General features: G+C 31.8%; 1 protein-coding gene across 1 annotated transcript; it reads left to right on the forward strand.

Moving 5' to 3' along the window:
• Positions 1-382: 382 nt before the first annotated feature.
• LOC129218592 (cytochrome P450 3A8-like) lies at positions 383-26,961 on the forward strand. The gene is made up of 14 exons (XM_054852910.1): positions 383-576; positions 2,919-3,015; positions 3,083-3,135; positions 3,680-3,776; positions 9,434-9,565; positions 11,805-12,042; positions 12,792-12,931; positions 13,922-14,045; positions 16,470-16,545; positions 18,451-18,556; positions 19,566-19,657; positions 19,901-20,041; positions 21,575-21,731; positions 26,541-26,961. The coding sequence occupies exons 1-14, from the start codon at positions 527-529 to the stop codon at positions 26,634-26,636; spliced, it is 1,599 nt and encodes a 532-aa protein (XP_054708885.1). The 5' UTR covers positions 383-526; the 3' UTR covers positions 26,637-26,961.
• Positions 26,962-27,489: the final 528 nt, after the last annotated feature.

Raw genomic sequence — 27,489 nt, forward strand, 5'->3', positions numbered from 1 at the left:
TTCATATTTGGTAGAACACTGAATTTCAAAGACCGATTATGGAAGCACTTGCAGATTATTGAAGCATTTGCATTAAAAACAGATCGATTTTTTGAACGAAGATGCTGTAGGCGGTCGCCAAAAGAATATGTGCGTTTTATGTGCGTGTTTTATGTTTTGTGTTGTCCATTTTGCTGAATAAACTGTATGTTAACCGTGACTCGGAGTCATTTCCCATATTTTTAAGAATTTATCAGCAATTTTCTGCAAAAATGTTTGAAATTTCATCAATATAATCCTACTATTTTTAATCCGTTAGCGTGTAAATGCATAGACAACTGCAATTTCCTTATTAAAAACTCAACGCAGATGTTACGTACGTCAACAACAGGCTAATGAAAAACAAAATGCGAGTGGTGACTCGGTGAACGCATTGACAAAGAGGAACTTCAGATAAGAAGTTTATCGTAATTTTGGATCCAGCACTGATATCTTCATTTGTGCGTTCAACTGAAGGAGGTGTTTCAGTGCACTGAAGATCTTCAACATGGCAATACATATAGCGTTACTTTGTGTAATTGCTGCCCTTTGGTTTGTGTAAGTACATTTTCTGTATACATTTTTCTTTTGTATTCATAATGAATGTTGCATGAAACACGTTGTCGGGCAGTTGAATATCAATTTCATGTTTACTTAAAAGTCTGCAATAAAATAACAAAGGCTTCCGAATTTGTTTATTGTTTTTGACAGTAGCAATATCTTTGCTTTCCACACAAGTAAAAATCAAGTTGTAATTAACCCTTTGAGGAGCATAAATTCTAAAGTAGAGTATTGAAGTTTATCGCGTTTTCAAATCTCTCTCTCTCTCTGTATATATATATATATATATATATATATATATATATATATATATATATATATATATATATATATATATATATTGTGTGTGTATGTATGTATATGTTCCTTATACAATCCACACTTTGTCAGATTTTTGCCAAATTTGGGTTTAGGGTTCTTTGTTGTTCAGGAATATTCACATAGAGTAGTTTTCGTCTTATTATAAGGCAAAAATAAACAAACCCACAGTTTTCTTCGGATCTTTGCCAAATTTGGCACAGAGGTCGTATGATGGTCAGGTATTGTTATATGAGGGTTTTCGCCTTTCGGGGGGGGGGGGAGGGAGGAGTGAAAATCCCTTACGCAAATTCGTCGGATCTTTGCAAAATTTAGCGCAGAAGTCCTTTGATGCTCAGAGATTCACAAGGACTTTTTCTGCCCCCGATGATGGGGGGGGGGGCAGTTTTCACCAGAAAATCCGTGAAACCAATTGTTTATGCTTATCAATACCAATGACTGAATTTTTAGAAATTAAAAAAAGGCCAAAGAGGTCTAAATTTAAGTTTTGAATCATGAAACTGCTCTTATCTACACGTTGACGGCAAATTTTACAGTATTTTTTCCTTTCATTTAACCCTGATTGTTTACCATGCGTCACTTGACACAACTTCTATTTTTGGGACAGACCTTGCAACGGTGAGCTACGCAGCTAGTAAATATATAAATGAATGAATAATTTATATTTTTTGACAAAAACTTTTTTTTTTGCTAATATTAGATTCTAATGTCTCAGTAACATAAAGAAACATTACCTATAAGTTATTTTAATTCAATCTGGCCAAATTAACTTGAACTTGCAGGATAAATATGTCCCATAATGACTCTTAAAGTGTTAAGGCAGAAAATCTGACTGAAGTATCTTTTTAGATCTTAGGACAGACTTCGAGTGATGATGAGATGTGAATATGTGTATTAACTAACGTTAATTGAGAAAATATACATTAGCTTTAATTATTGAACAAGAGGGTTATAAGACAAAAAATAGCAACTCAGTAAAATCTAAATGTATCATTTAGCAGTACTTTAAAGCACTTTCGGAGCAGTACTTTAAAACACTTTTGGAGCAGTACTTTATCTTAAAAGTTTGACACTCACGGGAATTAAATGACAATTAAATCCGTGAAATGCCGTTTCACTTTAAAAATGCAACAGATTTTTGATATCGAATTCTCCATACTATGTTTATCAAGTTCCGATCGTAAAAGCTTGAAAATAAATATAAATAAAATAATCTGAATATTGATCTATCCATAGAGATCTAGGAGCAGGGTCTCATTTTTAACAGAAGAAATGTGGGAGCCCTATGGTCTTCAGATCCAGTTACAGCGCGCAAATAGTTTGAATTTCGCCGATTATTAGAAAATTAACTGAAATCGAAAAGAAGTACGGTAGCTGAGCTCCCGTGCAAATTACTCAGAGGATCGAAGTTGACCTCACTTAACTTCTCAGTCATTTTCTTCCCTTTATAAGATTTGTAAGAGGCATGTTGAGAGAGCTTTTTTCCGCGTTTAATTGCGCTATATTTATTGTTTCAGTTTCTTTAATTCTTCAAATGTTAGGTTTCCATTCTGGGAATTTGGATTCACTTTAATTTTCAGAATACAATGGCGTTATTCCAAAACGTTTTCAAATATTGTGATTTAAATATACTTTTTTATACTAACTGGTGGGCTCCGCCCCCTACTCGTTTCGCTCGCTAACCCCCGTTAACCCAATTTGAGGCGATTGTAATGACATTTAAGCATTTTAATGGTAGAGTTTTCCATTTATTCCTCCGGCTCGTTAAAGTTTGGAGGATTGAGACAGGGTACATTGGCTTCCTCCGGATATGCACGATACGTACTAAAAATCGTAAATTCAGAATAGTTTATCTTGAATCGAAACACTTCGTGGACAGTTTTTGCGAATTGAAAACTGAAAACGTGCTGTTTTTCAGGAATATTCATTCATAAATGTATATTGTTTTCGCAAAATCATAATAATTGGGAAGTAAGTTTAAAGTTATTTCTAAATAAAGTTTACGTCTGTTTTCTTCATAGGTGGAGGTGGAAACATCTTCAAACATTCAAAAAACTTGGTATTCCAGGACCAAAACCAAATTTCATCTTTGGAAATATTTTGGAATTGTATAAAAAGGTATATAAAAACGCTCAAGTTAATGTCGGCATTACTTTTGAAATTCTCTGACAAGTTGTGTTTTTAGGGACCTATAAAATGTCAAGAAGAATGGGTGAAGAAACATGGCCGAGTTTTGGGGTAAGTATTGAAATTTCATAATTTTTAAAATCGTTACGTTTGTTTTACCCTTAAAAACAGTCGCATACGCTTTTGGTTTATAAATTAGCATGACTAAGAAACAGATGTCGGGTAACCGATCAATTAACATTTTACTATGAACTGAACTAACTATATATCAAAACAAAATTAAATCGAAAAATTGCAATGAAAATTTAAGCAAGGGTTTGCTAGAGTTTAATAAATAACTAAAAAAACACACACACACACACAACAGAATGAGGCAAAGTGCCGGGAATTTGAATATAACCGGCAATTTGCATACTCTGTTATTTGACGGGATCTTGCTACAAGGTGTAAAAAACGAATGAGATTAAACCAATGCAAATTAATGCCAGAAATACTTTTTTAAAAATATTTCGACTCATTTCGTAACTTTGTGCTAGTCATTAATTTTATAAATATGGACTGTTTCAAAGCTTTTTCTGGATAATTGCATTTATAACTGAAATTTTTAGGTCAGAATGTATTTTTACAAGTAGCTTAATGTATCACTTTTTGACAGATATTTCTACGGAATGAAGCCTATCTTACTTGTGACTGACCCGATGATCTTGAAAAATATATTTGTTAGAGATTTCAACAAGTTCATCAATAGAGAAGTAATTATTTTTACTATTGAATATTCTTCAAATTTGACAGGTTAAATATACCAATGTTGAAATTTGAAGGATCTTAATTGACATTATTTTTGTACGTACCATTTTTGCCTTGACCTACTTTTAATGCTATTTCTATAAACATACTTCTTTAACTACTTTATCCGAGTATATACATTTGGTCGCTTCTGTCTTCCTTTTGCAACCACATTGCGAATAAATTGAATAAAAAGAGTTCGCATCAATTTTTTTTTCCATTTCTATAAAAGGTTGAGGAGACATTTTAAAGAGTATAGTTACACTTTAATGGACTCAAATTCCCTCTTTAGATATTTTGAAAAACCTAAGTGTATAAAATTAACCTTTTACCGATTGTTATGCAAAAGAATTGTTATTAATGACGTTAAAAACTACTGGTTAATATAAGCTTGTAGAGCGGATACCGAGTCAGGCGTCATTATCATAATACTATGGCTAATGATATTAAAGAAGCTACATCTAAAAATAAAACTTTTATTCCACTTTTGCAAAAGGTCAAAGTCTCATAGGAACTTTTCTTGAAAATCTGTTTTTTCGTTCGTCTTTTAACGTCCTACGTTTCCGTTAAGATAAACAAATCTCTTGATTTGATGATGTTGACGTGGTAGAGGGATAGAAATAGGGATATAGCTATTCAGAAAAAACTATTTTAATTTCCAAACATAGAATATATCAAGAAGTCGCAGAAATCATCGCCATACACAAAAAGAAACAGTTTAAACGACGCAAAATAAGACAATCAAGAAATAATAAAACAATAGTCGTACTTGATGCCTTTTCAGCTTTTTCGATATATTATTAGAATCAAAAGGTCATAGTTCTAATACAGTATTTTATTTTCATCTTCAAACATTATTTGCTATTTAGTACGTAATTTCTTTGAGAAAAGCAGCTATAAAATTTGAGAATGGTAAGCCTTAATATTCCATATAATGTGTACGGAATCAGTGGATTCAATTGTCTGATCTTCATAAAGAAAACAATTGTTATTTTATTATTCTCACGGTTCATACCCATTTTATGCTAAAACATTGCTAATTATTAGTACTGGGTCATTTCATTTTAAATCAACAAATGGGGTGTGCATCACCATTTTTGATCTTGATGAAAATTTGCATGTGCATTCCTTTTATTTTCTAGACCTCAAAAAAATAAATATTTTATTTTTAAAAAATTTATCCTTTGATATATAGGCCATTTTTGTTGGTGGCAACAGGAAAAATAGGGCATTTTGATGCTTTGTCTTATGGACAACAACTTTTTTCCATCAAAGCTTTTGAACTCAAACATAGCTCATTGGAAAGCTAAGAAAAAGATCTTTTCATATATGATATCAATAAATTTCAGATTTTAAAAAAATACCAATTTTTTCAAGGTCAAAGTTTACTATGAAAAACTATTTTTTTACAACTTTTGAAAATTAAAAAACCCATGAAGGGTTAAGAATAACCAGCCCTATTTTTCATCATGTATTTATATGCATGACTAATTATTGTATAAAAAAATTGGCTTGTTACTCCGCTCCCTTTATGAGATATGCTCCCCCGAAGTTGCAAATTTTCAAAAAAATCCAGTTTTCAACGCTAAAAAAATGCATGTGGGGGGCCAGATAAATTTTTTTTTATTTATGGTATTTCAAGTACTTTTTACCAGCTTTCTAACAAAATAAAAGTTGTTTTGTTATTCAAAGGTGTTTCGCAAATATAAGTGTCTGAATTTTCAAATAATTGCACTGAAACAACGCAATTTTTTTTTCCACTTTTTAATCTTAGTTTTTTATTGAAAAGTGCGCTTCCCTTGCAAGAATTTTTGGTTAAGTGTTGTGAAAACTTTGGAACACCTGAAGAGCCACCATTTCATTGCCAGTAAGCAAGCAGAGTTTTTAAAATCAAAAAAAAGACGTTCTGGATAAGGGCATGGGTGCCGATAGGCAAAATTTTAAGGGGTGAGGCTGGCTCAGATATTTTCCTCATGGTTTAGCAGGATATTTTCCCTGTAGAAACCGATTTCAGTAACAATTAGAGTTAATAAAATTTAACATTTTTAAAAATAACTTATCCGTTAATGGCAAAAGTAGAAATGTTCTAAAGTACTAAAAGCAAGGAAGTTCTAATTTCTAAGGGGGAGGGGGTTAAGTCCCTAATTGCCACTCCCCTACCTACCATATGGGCACCCTTGGATAAGGTAGAAGTTTTGGTACTTGGAGACTTCTCAGAAAATTTTTCTTGTGTTGTCCAAGACGAGGTCCAGACCTCACTGGTCAGGTGTTCAATTCACACTTCATCCTTTTGTTGTATACTGGCAAAAAAATTGGAAATGTTCAAACTGAAAGTTTTTGCTTTGTAAGTGATTACCTGGACCACATCACTATCGCAAAGATCCTTATTAAAAAAATTAAGGCAAACCACCCTTCAGTTTCAAAATTAGCCTACTTTTCAGATTGGTCTGCTGCACAATATAAAAACAGAAAGAACTTCATTAACCTAAGCCACCATGAAGAGGACTTAGGTATAAAAGCAGGGTGGCATTTTTTTTTTTGCTACGTCTCATGGGAAAGGCCCATGCGATGGGATTGGTGGAACAGTAAAGAGACTATAGTTTAACAGCGCCCAATTAATAATCAAATCTTAAATCCATTAGATGTACATGATTATTGCACCAAACATATTAATGATTTAACAATTTTCTATGTTTCCTGTGATGATGTTAACATAGTAGCAAAGGATCTTGAAAAAAGATATAAAGCAGCACTGCCACTACCCCAAACAGTCTTTTCACTGCAACATCCCTATTAACAGACATATCATTCATGCCAGACGCGCGTCTGTTCCTTCAAATTTTACAATTTTTCAGGCCATAAAAGACGAACCTGCTGAACAAAAAGCAAGAATCCGAAAGAAATTATCAGATTATGTTTGCTGTGTGTATGATAGTGACTGGTGGCTAGGAGAAGTGTTGGAAATAAATGTGGAAGAAGAATACAGGATCCACTTTTTCATCCTAAAGGGCCTGGAACATCATTTAAAAAATCAAATGATAATGACCAAACTTGGGTTCAGTTGAAAGACATTTTAAAAATCTTGATTGCATCAGAACTATGGTCTGCACAAGGAAGAGGTCACAATATCACACCTATGATGAGTGAACATTTATCAACTCTTCTCCGTGAGACAAAATACTGAAGAAAATAGCATTGAAAGATTTATGTTCCTAACTGTTAAAAATGTTAAATTGTCTTTTTAAAGTTCAAATACAATGTGTCGTAACCCTTCAAGTCTTTTTTTTAAAACCATTTAAAGGAAAGAATAAGGTATATAATTACATTTCAATAAAAAACTAAGATTAAAAAGTGGAAAAAAAAATGCGTTGTTTCAGCGAAATTATTTGAAAATTCAGATCCTTATATTTGCCTAACACCTTTGAATAACAAATCCACTTTTATTTTGTTAGAAAGCTGTTAAAAAGTACTTGAAATACCACAAATAAAAAAAAATTATCTGGCCCCCCACATGCATTTTTTTAGCGTTGAAAACTGGATTTTTTTGAAAATTTGCAACTTTGGGGGAGCATATCTCATAAAGGGAGCGGAGTAACAAGCCAATTTTTTTTATACAATAATTAGTCATGCATATAAATACATGATGAAAAATAGGGCTGGTTATTCTTAACCCTTCATGGGTTTTTTAATTTTCAAAAGTGGTAAAAAAATAGTTTTTCATAGCAAACTTTGACCTTGAAAAAATTGGTATTTTTTTTATCTGATATTTATTGATATCATGTATGAAAAGATCTTTTTCTTAGCTTTCCAATGAGTTATATTTGAGCTCAAAAGCTTTGATAGAAAAAAAGTTATTGTCCATAAGACAAAGCATCAAAATGCCCTATTTTTGCTGTTGCCAACAACAAAAATGGCCTATATATCAAAGGGTAATTTTTTTTAAAATAAAAAATATATTGTTTTGGGGTCTAGGAAATGAGAGGAATGAACATGCAAATTTTTATTAAAATCAAAAATGGTGATGCAACAACTTTTTTGAAAATTTGTCGATTTAAAATGGAATGACCCTACTTAAAAGGTCGTTTACAATAGATCAACCTCCAAGTAAAATCACGTGAATGAAAGCTCTTTTAAAAAGTCGCGAGCAACGCATAACATAGTTTGCCATCAAGAAATTAATAGGCATAATCCATGACAATCCAGGTCGGGGGGGGGGGGGGACTTTCATTGCCTCCGATGTTTTTTTAATTTTAAATATGTTAAAATTGCGAAAAGGTAAGCTAGAAAGATGCTTCTGTTTTCCAAAAAAAAAAAAAACTCTTCCCCGAGATATAGCTCGCCAAAATTAGTAACCTGGGCGCTATTTCTCACTTAAGATTTTTGACAAGAGTTCTAAACTGCTTTATCTCTAAAACGGTACAAGATATTTTCTTGAAGTTCGTCTTTATTTAAAAGATAGTTAACTTCTCTTCAAAACAATATGCACCATTTGGAAATCTATCGCTCATTTGGAAGAAGAGGGCCACAATACGAAGAAATGAAATTTTACAGGAGAAGCGTTTGAAGATGAACTCTTCAGGAAATTTGCTGTAAGAAAACTAAATTGGCCTGTCATTATTTTCCAAAGAAGATGACGTCATTTGAAGCCCATTAAGTGGGAAAAAAAAGAAAAAAATAAAATATTTCTTATTGTGGCACTCTTCTTCCAAACAGGCGATATGATGTTTTTCGTCCAGCATCCCTTTGAAAGAAAATTAAATCATATTGATTTTTCTCCAAAATCACTCATTTCAAAATTTTCAATTTGTTTTAGTGTCGGTCAGTAAGTAATATTGATTTCTACATTTCTTGGAAAGGAGAGCTTTCCCTTTTGAGTTTAACAGGTTTTATCAGTACCAGAATTTCATTAACTACAAATGTGAATGTAAACTTGAAAATTCAAAATTTTACTCAAAAGCAAGTGGTCAGCAAACACTTTTAATTTAATCATATAGCCGTATTTTCATTTTATTTGCCGCTTCATCTTGGAATTTATTTTTTATGAAAATTCTGAGTAGCAGTTTGAAAATTTTGTCGAAAATCGCAAGCGAGAATTGGCGAGAAGTTTGCCATCTTTGGCGTGCTGTATTTCGCGCCAGGTTTTTTTTTTTTTTTTTTCGAAAAACAAAAATATGTCCGTAACTTACCTTTTTCTGAATTTTAACATATGTAGAATTCAAAATATTTTGATATTATGAAAGCAAAATTTTTTCCTAATTGCCTGATTTGACATGGACCGCCAATAGTAAAACACCTCAATCAGCGGTTTTGAAAATAATACACATAAACACTTTTTTCGAAGTAATTATCGTATTTTCATCAGGTTTTACACATTGATAGGACAGTTTGCAAGTTCTGATACTTCATAAAATTTTCAGAAAATAATGAAATAAATTTACAAAGTAAAACAAGTATTAACTTCCAAAGATGTTAAGAACTTTGTATGTCTCTCTAAACGTGGTTGTCAAAAAAAAAAAAAAAAATCAATGATATATTAGTCCATATTTTAAGCTCAGACACATTGTTTGAACTAAAAATTTTACTACTGTTATGCAAGTTAATGCAATTAAGTTTCCATTAACAGCCCTTTAATCCTTTGGCAAAATACAGTAAGAAAGACGAGTTAGGGCAAAGTGTCCTAATCCTTGAAGGACAAGAATGGAAAGACGTCAGAAGTGTACTCACTCCTACTTTCACAACAGCGAAAATGAAACAGGTAAATTTTAGTTATCTTTACCAAAATTTCAATTAGAATATTCAAATGAATATATAAACGGAAACATGGAAAATCGTCGCTTTAATGCATAACAGAATTATCTACTAAAGTACTGGTTTTAGACAATGCACTTAAGAGTAAGGGTATGTGCGGGAAATTGAAATATGGATGGACGAAATGAAATGGCAAAATATTTTAAACAGTTTGCAGTGCCACATATCTAGCAATGATTTAACTATGTTATTATATTTATTGCTGATTGCAGTCAAATACCGCTAAAGATCAAGGTATAGGATAACACAAATGATGCCGTTACTATTGCCATTTACAAAATATGATATAATCATAATGTAATAATTTGTGTTAGATCAAAAATAATTTTTTTCTATTAAAAATTATGAAGTTCTTGCTATTAACATATTAATTGCGACCTTTTGATGATCAGTGGAGCACTTATTTAATATTATGCATATTTTGATTTTAAATGTTTAATATAATTTGTCAAGTGCCATGATGGGCAAAGTGAAATAGTCAATTTTATTTATTTATTCAATTATTATAATTAAATACTTATATATACATATATACATTAATGTATTCCTTTACATTTATTTCATTATTTATTCGCTAGGTATGTTATTCGTTCATTCATTTATTTATTTTCTTAGTCATTTGCTATTTCATTCACTCGAAGAAAAAAACTTTTATAATATTAAAATAGAAAATATTTATTAAAAAAATATTATAACAATCACTTAACCGCATATATGGGGCAAAGTGATAATTTTCTAACTTTTATTTGAAGGTACAAATTTACTGCCAAAAATGAGAAACACATCAGTAGAAATTTCATTACAAAATATATTTTTCTCTCTTTATTTTTCTCCTGTATATATATTTCTCTCCTGTCACTGTTAATTTTCTAAACAAGTTAAAATTTTGTTCATTTTGAAATATGTATATAATCGTAACTATTTCACTTTGCCGTACATTCCCCTACCGGGAAGATTAAGCACTAAAGATAGATAGCAAGAGCTGTCATTCAACCTCCTTATACAGGGTATATCAGTACAGCGTTTACAGACTTTCAGAGCAGATAGAGTGCACCTAGACGATGGGAAATCACACAGCAATGTATGGTCGGAAACGCTTTCCTGACGACGAAAATGCTGGTAAGTTTTTGTCTGGTGTACACGATAGATGTCGTTCGTAAACCGAATCATCAGATGACGGTGCATGCGCACACGCGGTTTTTGTTGCCGCACTTGCTTTGACGTTCGTTCGATCTTCAATGCGTCGGAGATGTGAGGCATGCATCACGATCCGGGGTCGTAATTTCGGACACCTACTTCGATGACGATCGTCGACTCCTTCATGTTCTTTTTTCTTAGTTTTTTGCTGTACTAAGGATAATAAACATGTTTTCTTCTCTTTTTCGTGTCTTGTTTTTTTTTTTTTTTTTTTTTGGTGATTTGTGTCGTCACTACCGCGCCAGGAAAGCGTTTCTGACCATGCATTGCTATGTGGTTTCCCATCGTCTAGGTGTACTATATCTACCCTGAAAGTCTGTAAACGCTGTACTGATATATATACACCCTGTAGGTAAATCCCGCGAACATTCATTCCTTCAATCATTTAAGAAAACCAACTTAATAAAAAAATCAAAGGGAGCCTTGTGGTTTTACGGGTTCGCAGTTAGTGTTTGACATTTACGCATTTATTTTCCATAATGCTAGGGCCGTATGTTAGTATGGTAGAAACGGCTCTACCTGTAGGCAAATCAATGCGCAATTTTTTCCTTTCTCAGCTTGATTTGTCTGCCAGCTGAGTTTTTTTTTTTTTTTAACATACTAGCACACGGCCTCAGATTTTACTGAAATCTTCTTTTAGGCTTTTAGTAATGTTAACAATTATCTAAAATCAATATTAAGGGATGTTTCCTGTTGTTTTACAGCATGTATTAGTCATTGTAAGTTTTTGCACAATGTTGTTATTATTATTATTATCACTATTTAGTATTATCATTTTTTATTATTATTATCATTATTATTTATTATTATTATTACTATCGCTATTTATTATCATTATATTTATTATTATCATAATTATTATTATCATATTTATAATCATTATTATTATCATTATTTATTATTTTTATTATTATTATTACTATCATTGTTTATTATTTATTATTATATTTTTATTTATTTATTTCTGATGGTATTTTTTTTATCTAAAGATGGCTGGCAGCATAAATTCTTCCATTGAAACCATGCTTGATTTGTTAAAAGACCGAGCAACACAAGGGAAAGAATTTGATATATTTGACACCTATCAAAGACTTACTATGGATGTTATTACGAGAACAGCTTTTGGTGTGCGCACTGATGTACAGAAAAACTTCAAATCGAGGTTGCTACATGCTACAAAATTGCTCTTTAGCACGTCATACAGAGATCCAATTATATTTATTGGCTGTAAGTGAGCATCATTTCGTATTTCATCAATTTTTCAAAGTTTAATTACACCTTATTAACTTATTATATGTAGAGTTAAATTTTCCAACAGATACATTAATAAAACGGCATTTAATTTTCATTGCAATATTGCAGTCTAGTTGATAAAGTTACATGTCATAACTTTTTAAAAGAATTCCCTGAAGTTGACTAGCTATGACTCGTTGAGCCATTATAAACAAATTCTGAAGTGTCCAGCTTGATTTTATCTAGTTACTTCGACATTGTTAAATTTTAAATTTGCTTGCCCAAATTTTCATTTGCTGCAAAACATCAATATTTGTTAAGTATACAACGGCAAGAAAAAAACAGAAACTACTTGCATTTGTTCTTCCTTTGAAGCACAGGACGTAGGCGCTGATTGTGTACACAAATATTGATCTGTTTCCACAGCAAGACGATTTTTCTCAAAAAACAGTTAGTTGCATTAAATGAATAATTACTTAAATAATATTACAATGTCCTCTTACGTCTTAAAAATTTTACAACTAAAATCATGTTAAGTACTACAGCTGGTGAATATATATTGAAAATGTATCTTTTCAAATTACTGTCAAGTATTATACAATCATATTTTTCTTCCTGCAGCATATCGTTAAAAATTTATCATTCCATTAACATCAAGAAACGTAAAAACTATAAATAAATTGTTTACTAGCTTAGCTCATTTATATGAATACTTTTTAAAGTTTTTTTTTTTTTTTCAATAGTGTGTTTCCCTTGGTTGCGGCTGTTATGCATAAGAATCCAAGGTCTCGTACTGGGTCTTCTAAACCGGGGAACTAAACCAGGAATAATGTTGAGTAAAGGTCTTAAACAAGTGATAGAGTATCGCCGAAACAATCCACAGGTAAACTTTCTTCTGTCAGTAAATTTAATGCATAATATGTAAATTTTATGTATTATGCTCTTAAAGAAGGCATGAAGTTGCCCTTTAATTCCCCTTGCCCTCAGACATTTATTTCAAATGATCTTTTGATTGAGTATTTATATTATTCGCTCGTAATATAGATTGTATTCAGAAGCTTTCAATATTATGAGATTACCTTGAAGAGTTAAAGGAAAGTAATTTTTACAAACAAACTTTCTCGTATGCTACGTATATTTGGGTGCCCGAAAAACATGAATGTATGATTTTTTGTCGCATTTTATTTTTCCCTTTTATATCAAAACAATTGTGAAAAGAAATAAAAATCAGACGCGAGTCGACAGAGATTGCCGTAGTTCAAATTACAAGAAACTTTTCTTACAATAATTTTGATATGAAAGGAAAAGAACTAAATGAGTATGCGACAAAACATTCTACGTTAGTTTTTTGAGACACTCTAATGTAGATACGAGACACATTCAATAACTGGAAGAGATAAAATTATTAAAATCGTCTTGTAGTACAGTACTTAGTAATTGCAAAGTATCAAAATAAATATTCGATGCGTATTATCATACTTACACTTTAGTTTTAATAAGAAAATAATTTTATCCAAAAATCATGAAAGTATGATTTTTTGTCGCACTTTATTTTTCCCCTTTTATATCAAAACAATTGTAAAAAAATAAAAAATCACACGCGAGTCGATACGGATTGACGTTGTTCAAATTACAAGAAACTTTTCGTACAATAGTTTTGATATGAAAGAAAAAGAACTAAATGAAACCTGGAGATTTTATAAGATATTTAATGAGGTTTATTTTTTAAAATCTACTTCTCAGTCATACTTTTGAAAGTATACCTGCTTCAAAATAATACTTTCTACTCTTGTATTAATAGGTTTTGCAACAAAAAAAATTTTTTTTTTTCTGGAATTGATTCTATATTTTCGCAACTCATATTTATTTTCAGTCGAAAAAAGCCGATCTTCTACAGTTGATGCTAGATTCTAAAATTGTCCAACAAAACACCGATATTGATGTTAGAAGATTAGAAGTTGGTCATGGTGAGGATGATTCTAGAGCTGAGAAAGAAGGTAAATATAACTAATTTTACTTCTTTTAGCTCTAAAATTGAGTACGCAAAAAACAAACACACTTCGTTTCATAAATGTTGTAAATTGGTTGTTGACGTTGTAGCAACCATTTTAAAACGGTTATGAAGCGTTTAAATGTTACGTGGGTTGCTTGGGTAAATGTTTGTGTATTTGTCTCTATAATAATGAAAAAAAAAATATGCCAGTACTTAGTGATTTTTCTTTTCTATTTTCTTCTAACATACTCGTACGTAGCAGTTACATGTGTGTTTACGCACATTTCTACGAATTCAAAACACTACGAAAAGATGTGCTGTTTTAGCACAAGCATGATCATAACTGGTCCAATTTTTGTATGAAGTATATTTTTTAGAAATAACTGACCTATCTAACTTAAAGAAAAAAAAACTATGGTGATAAAACTAAAGGAGAATAGGGATATTTTAAAAAAATAATTTTTCATTCCATAAAAGAACTTGTGGCATTAAAATTAAAAACGTATGCTGTCAATTGAGAGGAAAACGTTAAAAATAAATAAATAAATAAATTGAAAAGTTAATAGAATTTTTTAAATGATGTATAGATATAAACAATGATTTTGAAGAAAATAAACTTGCCTGAAAAGCAAAATCAATTTTAGACTTATGTAGCAATCAATTGAGTCAAAGAAACACTTTTTACAGACCGTACTACAAAACAAAGTAGTCTTAGAAGCTCATTATGATATAAAAAAGTATGTTTTGGACGACGGTAAAAAATTTAATTCATATGAGGCAGCGAGAAGCAAAGGGATGCAAGTGGCAAAATTAAAAATTTGGAGATAATCAGTACAAATGGTCTTTGAACCCCCTCCTCTACCTTGGAGCAAGATATAGTACTAGTAGCCCTGGTACGTTCCGATATACAGCTTGATTTAGAAAAAAATATTCAATGAAAGCCTACCTAGGATCTGATCTTTAAACGCATTTTCTCAAAACTTCAAAATGTCCACTTGCATCCCTTTGCTTTTCACTGCCTCAATGCACATTTTCAAAATACGTAAAACTTTTTAAATGATACTTTCTGTATGAAATGTAAAGTAAATCTTCAAAGCAAGACTATGAACAGTTAGCTCAGAGCTTTGATCCGATATTTTAATAATTTAAAAAAAATCAGTTGCTGTTGGTAGCAGAAAGCGAGTAACTGACGGATGCGAAACAGGTTACTAATTTGTTACGCAAAGACGATTTCACTAAACATTTCAATTTTTAAGAAGGGCTTAAAGCCGCTGTTAAAATTTGCGACCGGTACATGAAATATACGCGAATTACATGCGTCACACCGACTACGCAGCAGCTAGTGAAAGCTTGTGAAAATGAATCGTCATTAGGAAGCGACGGCTGGTGTGCTGTCATTGTGGCTCTTCAAATTCTGGGGACCATGACCTTCTTCCAAGTTCTCATTCTCTTGTAAATTAGGGGACTATTCACGATTTTGTGTGTCCAGTCGAAGAAAGGAGGAACATATAATTCGGAAAATTGAACAGTTCGGTTAATTGAAGCACCGATTATCTGTGATTTACTGTACCACTTTTAAGAAAGGTTCTTCTATTCTTTTTCTGTGTTTGTATCTTTTCAAATGTGACTTTTCTGTAACTTCCATATTGATCTCAAGAAGCTAAGTTCAACAAGAACACACAGTCTCAAATAGCACAAAAACACTATTATTTAAGAATAAATCGACGCGTTGGTTGTACCACAATTTGAATAAAAATAATTAAATCACTCGTAAACATTAGAAGTTCAATGCTCATATGACGAAAAGTTTTTTTAAAAATCTGAAAGTATTACTGCTAATAAAATAACCTAAGAGTTTTTTCGAGTTTTCTAACTTGCATTTCTGTATTTAAAGCACTAACATTGCTTTAAAAAAGATAGAAAGGAAAAAAACTGACCAGAGTCAATATGCTTAATCTGCTAGATCGAAAAACATTTACAGATTGAAGTTTCGGTTTTTTTTTTTTTTTTTTGAAAAACTTAAACAAATTTATTAAAGAGTTGCGACGTCCTTGGACTAATAATAATTCCGCTGCTTATCATAGGGGAAAAGTTTTTCTGATCAAAGGAACACTTTTTGGCTGTTTATTCTTACGAGAATAAAACATAATTAATATCTCTATTTTAAGCACATTCGGAATTAATTTTATTTTATTTCAATCGATTGAGTCTTTGGGAAATCCATGGTAGAGGTTACTTCGTCTTTTGGAATTTAAATGCAGGAGTAAAACCTTAGTTTCTTAAGAAATAACGGATATTTGTAATTTTAATTAACCTTGCAAATAAAATTTAAAATAAATTGCATTTATTTATACTTTAAGTATTATAATGTTGTAAATGACGTGTACTGAAAGAAAAATTTATTTTAAAGTGCGACTTCCTTTTGCAGAAGTTTCAAACAAAATTGAAAGAACCATGTCTGAAAGGGAAATCGTTTCTACTGCTATGGTAGTTTTGCTTGCTGGGTTTGTATTCTCTATTTAAAAAATTAGTTTTCATAATAATGTTCATAATATTTAATTTTTAATTTATTTATCATTCAACATACTTCAAAGTTCAAATCATTTCTTACCGCAATATCTTTCAGGGTGTAATTCATCCGTTTCAGAGGACCCACCTTCATATTCTCGGAAGTTTTTGAACTTTACACGTTAAAATTCGAAAAAAAAAAATAGTTATAGACATAATTTGTTTTTTCCAAGAAATTTTATGACCTGAGATACAGCCCGCTAAATATAGTAACCTGGGTGCCATTCCTTATTTGCGATTTTCAAAAAAATATTCAGACTGCTTTTTCTCTAGAACTGTGCGGGATATTTTGTTACTGTTTTTTTATTTAAAAGATAATCATCTTCTCTTTAAGACAACACACACCATTTGGAAATATGTGTTCAATTTTTCTTGGTACAGAGTGTTGGGAAAAACTATTTTTAATCAGTTTTTGATTTACACTTTTGAGTTGAATGGGTTTTAGAGGCATTTGAAAAAACGAGGAATTTTCACGAATTATATGTGTAAATAACTTGGAAATTCAAAATTTTATTTTACAGCTAGTGGCCAGAAGGCATTTTTAGTCGTCATTTAGTCCAGGATTTCTATTTTTGTGAAAGCAAGAAAGCACTGCGCTGAAGATTACGTGCCGATAAAGGTTTCAGCAGGAAAATAGGCTACTGTGTTCTTGTTTTCATACAAAATTAAATTCGTAGATGAAGCGGCAAATAAAAACGAAAATGAGGTTACAACGGATGTCCCAAAATTTACGCAAGATTTGAATTTTCCACTATTTTTGCAATAAATTGTCGGTAACCCTACAAAAATATCAATTTGACAGCTGAGAGTTTAGGGTTAGTAAAAATAGAGCGTTGTACGATACAATAACGTGCTTTCATTAATAAATAATTATTTCATAAATGACGAAAGTTGAGGCGGGTCAAGCAGTTACTGTTGCTGGTGCTCCATATCGCGACATAAAAGCTCTTTCTGCCGATTTTGGATGCTATTGATGTGACCAATATGTGGTTTCAACAAGGTGCCACATGCCATACAGCCAATGAAATAATCCCTAGATCGTGTGATTTAACCCCATTTAGTCGTATAATGCTTCACTTTTACTAACCCTAAACTCTCAGCTGTCAAATTGTTCTTTTTTCAGTATTGCCAACAAATTACTGAAAAAATGACAAAGTCAAATCTTGCATGAATTTTGAGACACCCTTTATAACTAAATTAAAAGTGTCTGCTAGCCACTTACAACAACACAAACTTTTGAACTTTCAAGTTTACCTTTACATTCACAACCCCTAAAACCCCTTTTTATCTTCAAATGCCTCCAAAACCTGTAAAACTCAAAAGTGGAAGCTCTCCATTTCAGGGATTGTGATGAACAGTAAAAAATCAAAATTTTGCTCAGAACAAATCTTAAGTTAGTGTTTTTTCTTCTGCCTATCCAGTATCCACTCAACGTATCTTATTCCTTCGGTCTGCTATAACAAGCATTTTGAGCCCAAAATCTGCGTGTCACTTATTCATTTAGTTTTAATATTGAGGATATTAAACATTATCAAGGTTAGTTTCATAAAAAATGGAAGAAGTGTACAAAACTTCATACAGATTGAAGGGAGGAAGATGGTTAAAACTGCAAAATCAGTTTCATTTTTGACAGACAATAACTCAATTAGAATATACGTACATTGATGCTGACCAAATTGAATTTGTTTCATTCAAAATTCAACTTTTCTTATTACTATTATTATATTTTCTGTGAAATGCTGAAGAATATTTCGCAGAAACATAGAGTTCTGGAAAATCTTACTGAAAAATGCTAATTTGCACAACTCTAATTTACTCACAATATTTTTTCTTCTTTTCAGGTATGAGACAACAAGCACGGCTCTTTCGTTTACTACGTACTTGCTTGCTAAACATCCCGATGTTCAAGAAAAACTGTATCAAGAAATCCATGATCTCGTGCAAAAAGTAAACAATTGATGCAACGCTACACAGTTCATTACCAAGGAAATACGGAAACAGTAAAGTTTGATACATTTCGGGCTAAAATTATGAATCTAAAGAGTTAATTTTTGACTGATTTTAAAATGAGTGCTTTAAAGGATAATCATATGAATGAAATACATATTAAGTGTCATGACATGAAGTCTTTATAAATGTAGATTATTTCACAGTCTTATATTTTTGAACTCCTTTGGTACAAGAACCAAAATTACGCTTAAAATAATAGTATTTTTACATAAGCGCCGCAAATTTGTTATCTAGCATCTCTCGGTGTTTCTTAAGATGAGTGTACAGTAAAAAGTGCAAAAGGAATTATTTATTTCAATAAGGAAAAATCACTACAAAATTGAAATTTCCCACAGACATTGCTAGAATTCTGAAGATGTGTAAAAATATTATAAAATATCCGCTGGAAACGGAACATTATAAAAATATCTGGTGGAAGCTAAACATGATTGACGATAAATGTAAAATATGAAATAAAATGTTTGGGCTTTGAAAATCTTGGGTCGGTCGCAATCGCTTTAGGGCCAAGTAACAATAGAGACATTTAGCATCAAAACCAGTTAAATACATCAATTTCCTAACGTTTTTTTTTTCAACACATCAACTAGAGAAATGTTAGCGGGTTTCATTAAATGTTTATAATTTGTTTTTTTTTTTTTTTTTTTTTTGTTTGTTTTTTTCCAATCTGTATACATAAGATGGATTTCTAAATCAAACCCTGATACAAATCAAATTCTAATCTAAAGCAAATTCTAATGTAATGTGATAAGTCGAATTCTAATGTACATACGTATAAGCGTTTTACTTTCGAAAATTTCTTTACATGAGCTAGACAAAATGCATTCATATTTCTGTCGTATTTCCTTCAAATATTTAGGTTTTATTACTGGTTCATTAGCGTAAAATTTAAATTAATATAGAAATACACAAGCTGCAATATGAAGAATAATTCTAACTATCTTTTAAGGGTCATGCATTGGAATATGCTACAGTAAACAGACTAGTTTATCTGGACCAAGTCTTAAACGAATCGCTGAGAATTTTTCCTCCAGTAAATTTGTAAGTATTGTATCTCGTACTGACCGCATTATGAAACAACATTAATTTATGATATTAAAAAAAATCGATTAAATGTACATACTGTATCCTTGAAAAACAATGGTAATCTGGCAAAATGCCATACATAGCAACATCAATGGATACTTCAAACAAACTGTACATTAATAGTATCGTTATTTACATGTAATACATTTTCTACTCTTGCCACCTAATATGTATTTTTTTTTCCACCTATCACCACAGATTCACTAATCGTTTTGCTGTTGAAGATGTACAATATGGCGAATTCAAAATCCCTAAAGGCACAATTATTCAAGCGCCTGTCTACTTAATGCATAATGATCCTGAGTTTTGGTCGGAACCCGAAAAGTTTATGCCCGAAAGGTACTTACTATTTTCATGCATTGAAGCTACTTTATAATTCTCAAGGAACCATTATACTGAAACCTACTTATTTCTTGTATTAAACTATTTTATAAGTAAGCTGCTAAAAAGGTAATTAACCCGAATTGTTCTTACCCTTTTCGTTGACTGAACAACATGCTGAGCCTAAATTTGTTTTACAAAATAAGAGAGTGGCATTATCCATTCAGACAAGCAATAATCTACATCGGACATAGGGTCGTATTCTACTCTGAGAAAGAAAAAAGTAAATTCAAAGACGTCTATGCTAGCATCATGTCCATGGTATTATTTACTACATCTGTCCTCAGAAAGACTATCAAGCATTTATTATCCGACCACGTTTACCATGGAACATTGGTAAATGGCCAGTTAATACGATTCTATCTGAATGAGTCTAGCAGGGGAGTCTGAAAAATAGCGAGGCGATTTATTTACGTGTGTGGTTTTTGTCCATTCTATGTATTCCTAATTCAAATTCGGCAAAACTGCCATCTCTGCAAACTAATAGACGTGTCTGTTTCCACTTATAAACCTTATGTTTGCCTTTCCATCTCATCAGTGGTCGAGTAGTACAGCCTTCACAATTCCAGTGTATAGAAGTAGCTCATTTGTTCTTATAAGTGGTAATAGTGCAACAACATGCCTGACCGCCACATTGAACATTTGCTTTAAATTTTTCTCTGAACAGTAAATCAAATAGTCCAACGTCCAACTTTTTATATCGTTCATTTGCTTTCATGACACCATTGCAAACTCAGACTGGAAATCTAATTTTACTCTTTTCTGCATCTCAAAGTAGTAGAAGTTTTTTTTTTTTTTTTTTCAATTATTTTAATCCTACTGTTTTCCAGTTACTCTATACTTGCTCATTTAAGAAATGATATTAAGCATATCTTTACAATAATAAATGAAATTTTGATGCAATAAATCATTAATAATCTTTTTTCAAATCAGATGTAAAATGAAATGTGCGATGTTTCATACAAAGTAAAAATAAATATAAATTTAGAGATAAACAATTTTTGATTAATGATTGCACTTCTCTAAAAATAAACTTAGTAACAGTTTTAAATTGGGTTATAAAGATGAGGAGCGTAAAGATGTTTTATTTTCTCTTAGCTTAAGAAATATGAGAGTGGTTGGCGGTATTACAGGGTCGTTTCCGAGTCATTTTGAGATTACTTTTAAATGCTTGTAATTAAAACTACTCTAAATTAAAAAAAAAAAGCTTCTTCAGTATCACATTAAATCATTGTAAATAAAACCAGAGAAACAGCTCAGTATGTTCAGAAAGAAAAAAGCGCTTTTTTACTCATTTATTATTCAAAAACGAGACTTAATGAGTTTTTTTTTTTTTTTTTTGGAATTCATATCCCATTTTTTTTTTGCTTCAATTCGTCAGCCAAAAGAAGCTGTTTCTTAAAATACTAATGCATTAAACAAAAATTAAAACAAATATAAGATCAGAATAAAAAAATAACATTATGCCTTCATATCTCATTTGTTTCTTAGATTTAGTACGAAGCCAAATCTCAATGGTATTACTTATCTGCCTTTTGGTGTCGGTCCAAGAAATTGCCTGGGAATGCGACTGGCACAGTTAGAAGCAAAGCTTACTCTTGCTCACATAGTCAATAATTTCAAAATGTATCTCAGCGATAAACAACAAGTAGGTAGCAAAATATTTTTCTAGTTACGCTCATTTTATTTATATTAATGACTGAAATGCTTCTATTCTAGTGATTCACTTTTGCATTGGGGAGAGTCGGGAGGAATAGGACTGCGCTGCATTTATGCAGAAATAAAATGGGAATATATATTTCTAACTTTCAGCAGATATAGGAGCTTTAGACTCTTGAAACTACACCTACTTCACGAGCTAAAAATAATTTTTCACAATATATTTTGGCATAAATGCAGCGCAACTCATATTTCCTCTGCCGTCCCATTCCTCCTAGCTCTCCTCTAACCTGAAAATACGATAGTGTGTTAATGAAAACCAGGAAACCATACGATAGTGTGATAATGAAAAAATCATAAATATGTAGCAATCGAAGTGTCATAATAAACATGTTTTTGGAATCATAGATTATGTGCCCTCGTGTCCCCGTAATCGAAATACGAGGCGTTAGAGTCTCAAAATTTTAAGAAACAACGCCAAATTTAGCGAATACGATAAATAAGGGAAGGTATCTTTCAGGAGCTTTGCAGATGGACACCCTGCCACATGCAGATGATGAAAGCACGTAGTATCTTCAACTTCACGCCAAGTCTTTAAGTTTGACCCTTTTCTGAAAATTTCTGCAGACATTTTCTTATATATTGAAAACGAGGGGACAAGGACGAATACTTTTTGCGTCAAAAAAAAAAAAAAAATCTCAATATGTTGATTGTTACCTATTCATTTTGTTTCATTATCAAACTATTCGTATGGTTTCCTGGTAAGTATTAAATTCATTTTATTTTTCATAATTTCCAAAAAAAAAAACCCTCAATAAGTACTTTTTGAATCGGAAAAAAATTCGTCAACGTTAAATAAACTCCGTAAAACCAAGAAATGTTTAACTAGATACACTTGAATTATATGTGACTCAAAAGTATTCTAACGCTACAACAAGTTATCACCTATGTTACAGATTTTTTTTTTTTTCCATTTTTAATTTAACTAGATCTTTTTAGTTTATATGCCAGAAGTAAATTGTAAAATCTGAAGAAAATACCATTTAGTAAAATGAAGAAAAAAAAACTTTTGTAGCTTGTTAATGCTAAAAAATCATCCAAATTATAAAAGTATTTGAACTGCATTGGACATTCGCAATAATTTCAAGAATCCATACTGAAATGCAGTCAAAAAACGATGCAACAAACTTGTTACTTCTCCAATGCTCTCCTTCAAGGCGAAAATACCAAAAATTCTTCCTCCACGCAACATTTCAAGAAATTTAGACAAAAATACTGCAAAATGTTGTGAAAAGCACTCTTTTCTGAATACATATGATTGTGTAAAATATTGATAATTGAAGATAGAGTAGTCTAGAAGCATAAAGTCTAAACCAGCGATTCTCAACCGGTGGTCCGGCGGACAGCAGAAACATCAGCACGGTTCTCAGAGATCGTTGCTCGTCAAGTCAAAGGGAAAAAAACCCTTACTTAAAAATAAAAAATATAATAACAAAAAACAAAATAATAATTCCATAAACATTTTGCGATATTAATTTTCATTCTATGAATTTCTCGAACGTTTATTTACTTATGTATAATTGGTGAAATAATTACTTATCTTCATATTTAAATACTTACTGTGACAGTTCTTAAATGCCAAATAAAGTTTTATTTGTTTGTTTATTTATTCCTGTAAAAAAAATGAGAGATCTCCAGTTTAACTGTCCCCGAATCGAAAGTTGTTTTTTTTTTCTTTTTCAAAAAAAAAAAAAAAAAAACTCACTGGGGTCCGCAATTTTTTTTCAAAATATTTTGACGGTCCGCGGGTGAAAAAGGGTTAAGGAACGGTCTTGCTTTCAAAAAGAAATCTAACAGAAAAGAAGCGTCAAGTACGTTAGGGATATCAGTCGATTTTCTTATTTAGCAAAAAATTAGACCATGCTGTTACCCACTCCTTTTCTAGTAAGTTTCTGGCGATCTCAAAATAGGGTAAATCCGGGAGTTAGGGCTCACTTTTCCTTGTAGCTGTGCAAAAAATACCATGACGCACATAAAATAAAACATGATGTACTATTAAGTGATAAATATATAAGTTGCCTACAGCGACGAAAGAAATATTGAAAAAATTATTGATTTTTAACTTTTTTTTCTAAAACTTTATACTGCGTGCACAACATTTCTACACAGATAAAATAGAATTAGAGGTAACTAATCTGCAATAAACTTATTCGGGGGAATGCATTTTCTCCACTCCAGATATGACGGGCCTGAAGAAAGAGTCAAAATAAACTGGAACGAAAATTATTTTCGTAATAGATTTTTCTCTCTAAGTATTCGACTTTTTTTTTTGTGAAAACCTGATGGATATTGATCAATAACGCTCGCAAGAGCCGACTTGGAATTTTTCTGCCTGCGTAAATTTTCCCAGCGGCGGTAGTTGCGCTAAAATTTGCTCTAAAATTCAATAGCGGTACACTGTTAAAACCGGAGGTGCCAGATAGGTGCGATTTTCCGCCTTAGGGTGCAAAGACGGAGCCATAGGGAGCCATGGAGGATAGGCAATATTGTTCCGATATCTTTTAGCACCTCAGTGGATGAAAGAAGGCAATGAAGAGCCATCAGCCCACGCAGTAGCCAATAGTTGAATCTTTTCCTCCGGAAAGGTGCCTCGCTCGCACATGCGCTGTGCGGTCCGGCACAAGTTCAATTCAGCCACTTTAATGGCGGATGACGATGCATCAACGTAGTTGTTGGTACATTAAATTTTCACATTTGAATAGACAACGAAACTGGATTAAAATTCAACATTTCCGGGACAAACTTTCAAAACCTTGCGTAAGTACAGGCATTTAATCATGGTATAACATTTAAGGCTTTCCAACAGGCTTTTAGTGTTTTCAGAGTTGTGTTTTAACAAAGTAAACTCAGTAGTACTTATTGTTTATAGTTAACCGTTTTAACATAGTGATGTATGACTTTTTCTATCATGTGTACTAATATATGCTGTTACTTGCTTGTCGCGTCTTCGGTCTCGCTGATTTTCCCCAAAATGTTTATTGTTAGCAATACGAAATAATTAATAAATAACCGTTATGAAAACTCAACGATGTAACTTAAATGCTACAGCAGATACACTAAATGTCTTTATCTTCTCAATAAAATAGTTGCGTAGACGTAGCGAAGGAAAAAAAAACGCTTGGAAAAGAAATCTCTCTGTGTGCTTCATGCTATGACTCATTACGTAAAAATATTTCGTTGGTGTTATTTCAAAAAAAAAAAAAAAAAAAAACGAATGCAGTGTCTAGATGCGTTTATTTTTGCGCTATTATTATTTTTTTTTTTCTAATTTCTGCTTTTTCATTATGTGGGATGCCAAAAATTTGTTTTGATTTTCATGTCAAAAAAGTTTCCATTTAAAAAAGAAATAAAAGTGCTTTTTTATATTACTTATGTTCAAATAGGATATTCAAATGTCAAACCATATATACGCATCAATATGTTACTCTTGACTAAAATATTTTGAACGTTCATGAAACGTCTGCAATTTATGAAACGATTTGATTTTTCCGTGATTGTAATATAACTGAATATTTTTGGTTGTGCCTGTAAATTATCCATAAATGCTTACACTCTTAATTTTTGGTATTATGCTATAGTAAATGTCAATACCATTTAAAACTACAGAACAATCCAACGGTTTTTATGAAAGTTAGAACTCGGATAGAGGAATTGAAGTCATGAACGCTTTTAAATTATGTTGAAAAGTCTGAAATGTGATCAAATGCCTTAAATGACAAGTTTTAATCCAAAATCAATTCAATGTGAAAAACGCACCAAGACTTTGTATATCATAAACCCAAACAATAAACACAATAATATTCAAAAATGCACACAATACGGGGAAGGGGGGAAGAGGATCTACTGTAGAAATCAGTAAACATTCATCTCTCTGAAGGTTCCTTCTCTTCACCGCCGCTGTCTGTCTTTTAAAAGGTGCCCATTTTTCACCCTAATAAGAGGTGCCATTTCGGCTCCGTATTGGGTGCCGCTGGTGAACAAGCGTTTCACCCCTGAAAGGTGCCAAACGCAACCTGTAGTTTTAACAGTGTAGTTGCTCTGAAACAGATTAACATAGTGAAGCCACCTCCCCGGATTCTTTAATTTCAAGTAAAATTATAAAACAACTGAAATAACGCTAAACACTCAAACGCCTCTTGAGTTTGGTTAAAAGCCAGAAGTTGTAAGGGGCCATACCAGGAGAGTAAGGAGCCCATTGAGCACAGGAGTCCGGTTTTTCTCCAAAACCATCGAAATAAAGATCGAGAAGCTGCCACTGAAAGCCGTCTGCTTCTTTCGAATGGTTTCCACTTTTCTGGTACAATTTGATGCAGTAGCGCTGCTTGACTCGTTTCGTCATTTTTCGTGAAATTAAAAAGTCCAACGAGAGCCCAACTCATTAACTCGGACAAAATCTGATCGTCAGCGACTGACGTTGTTGACAGACGGGAAAAAACAATTCACGCATGCGTACGAAGATTCAAGATTAGCTCATGTGAGCGCGCTTGATTCAAATCCGTTCAGTTTTCATAAAAAAGAAAAATTAAAAATCAACAACAAGAATAAAAAGGTAATACACTAGACATTGGGAAACAAGTTTAAATGAAATTGAAACAACCGCTGTACAAGTATCTCATTTATTTATTCTTACTATTAGTGCTGTTAAGTTTTGATTTAGCGAACCTTTTCATCATTATGCTTTCATACCTTAAAATAAAACTTTCAAATGCTGATATATATATACATTTTTTAATTTTAGGAAAATTTTTCGACGGCTCTTCGAATACGCACTATAGCTCCAGCAAATGGTGTTCTTGTGAAGATAGAATTACGAGACGTAGAACCTACGTTATGAAATAATTCATTTCTATTACTCTGAAAATAAACTTGAAGCATTTTAAGAAGACAAATTAAAAGGTGCTCTAACCGTACATAAAGAATACTGCTTTCCATTTTTTGATGATTCTGCAAAATAATAACTGTATTTTTGTTACGGGTACGCGAACATTTTTTCCTAATTGCATGTAAGTGGTAAATAAAGGATGAAACTAAAATTATTAACATAATGCACGGAAACAGTTATAAATTTATTTTTGAAAGTCTCAGAAATCATACCAATTCACTCATTTGATACTTCATTCATATGTTTTAGGAAATAAATTGGAGAACTTTTTGTAACATTGTAAGCCAATATAAAATTATTTTTTATTGCTTGTTTGACTTCTTTATTTTTCATTTTACTGATTCAGTTCATTATTTAACATCTTTATTTTTGGTTTATTGAGATATAAGATGAAAACAATAAAACCACTTCTAACGGATACTAGATTCTAGGAATATTTTTAGAAGTAACTACTAATTTTTGTTTCCCAAACCAAAAGCTAGATATAATCATCCTTTTCATTTATTTAATAGACATAAACGGTTTAGACATTTAAAAAATAAGCTTTGATTAGTTAAAATGGTTAACTTTTAATTGTTATGATCATACAATAAAGTTCTTATAACAATAATATTTGGTAAACGCATACTTCATACGGTAACAAACTAAGGTCGAATGCCAAACATCCATGTCAGTGTATTTCTCTCATTTTCCTTCGCCCTTTCTTTAGAATTTTTAGATTAAATGGTTCTTCGTTGGTACTTTTTCAAAACTTCAATTTTACTAGTCCCTTTCAACTTTCATTCTAAGTAAGGGAAAGGAGGGC

Source organism: Uloborus diversus, chromosome 3 (genome assembly GCF_026930045.1).
Source record: "Uloborus diversus isolate 005 chromosome 3, Udiv.v.3.1, whole genome shotgun sequence".
NCBI classification, from domain to species: domain Eukaryota; kingdom Metazoa; phylum Arthropoda; class Arachnida; order Araneae; family Uloboridae; genus Uloborus; species Uloborus diversus.

Coding starts and splice junctions, on each gene's coding strand:
- LOC129218592 (XM_054852910.1), top strand. CDS start 527: ATGGCAATACATATAGCGTTACTTTGTGTAATTGCTGCCCTTTGGTTT. Junction 577..2,918: donor ATTGCTGCCCTTTGGTTTGT/GTAAGTACATTT, acceptor TTTTCTTCATAG/GTGGAGGTGGAAACATCTTC. Junction 16,546..18,450: donor ATGGTAGTTTTGCTTGCTGG/GTTTGTATTCTC, acceptor TCTTCTTTTCAG/GTATGAGACAACAAGCACGG.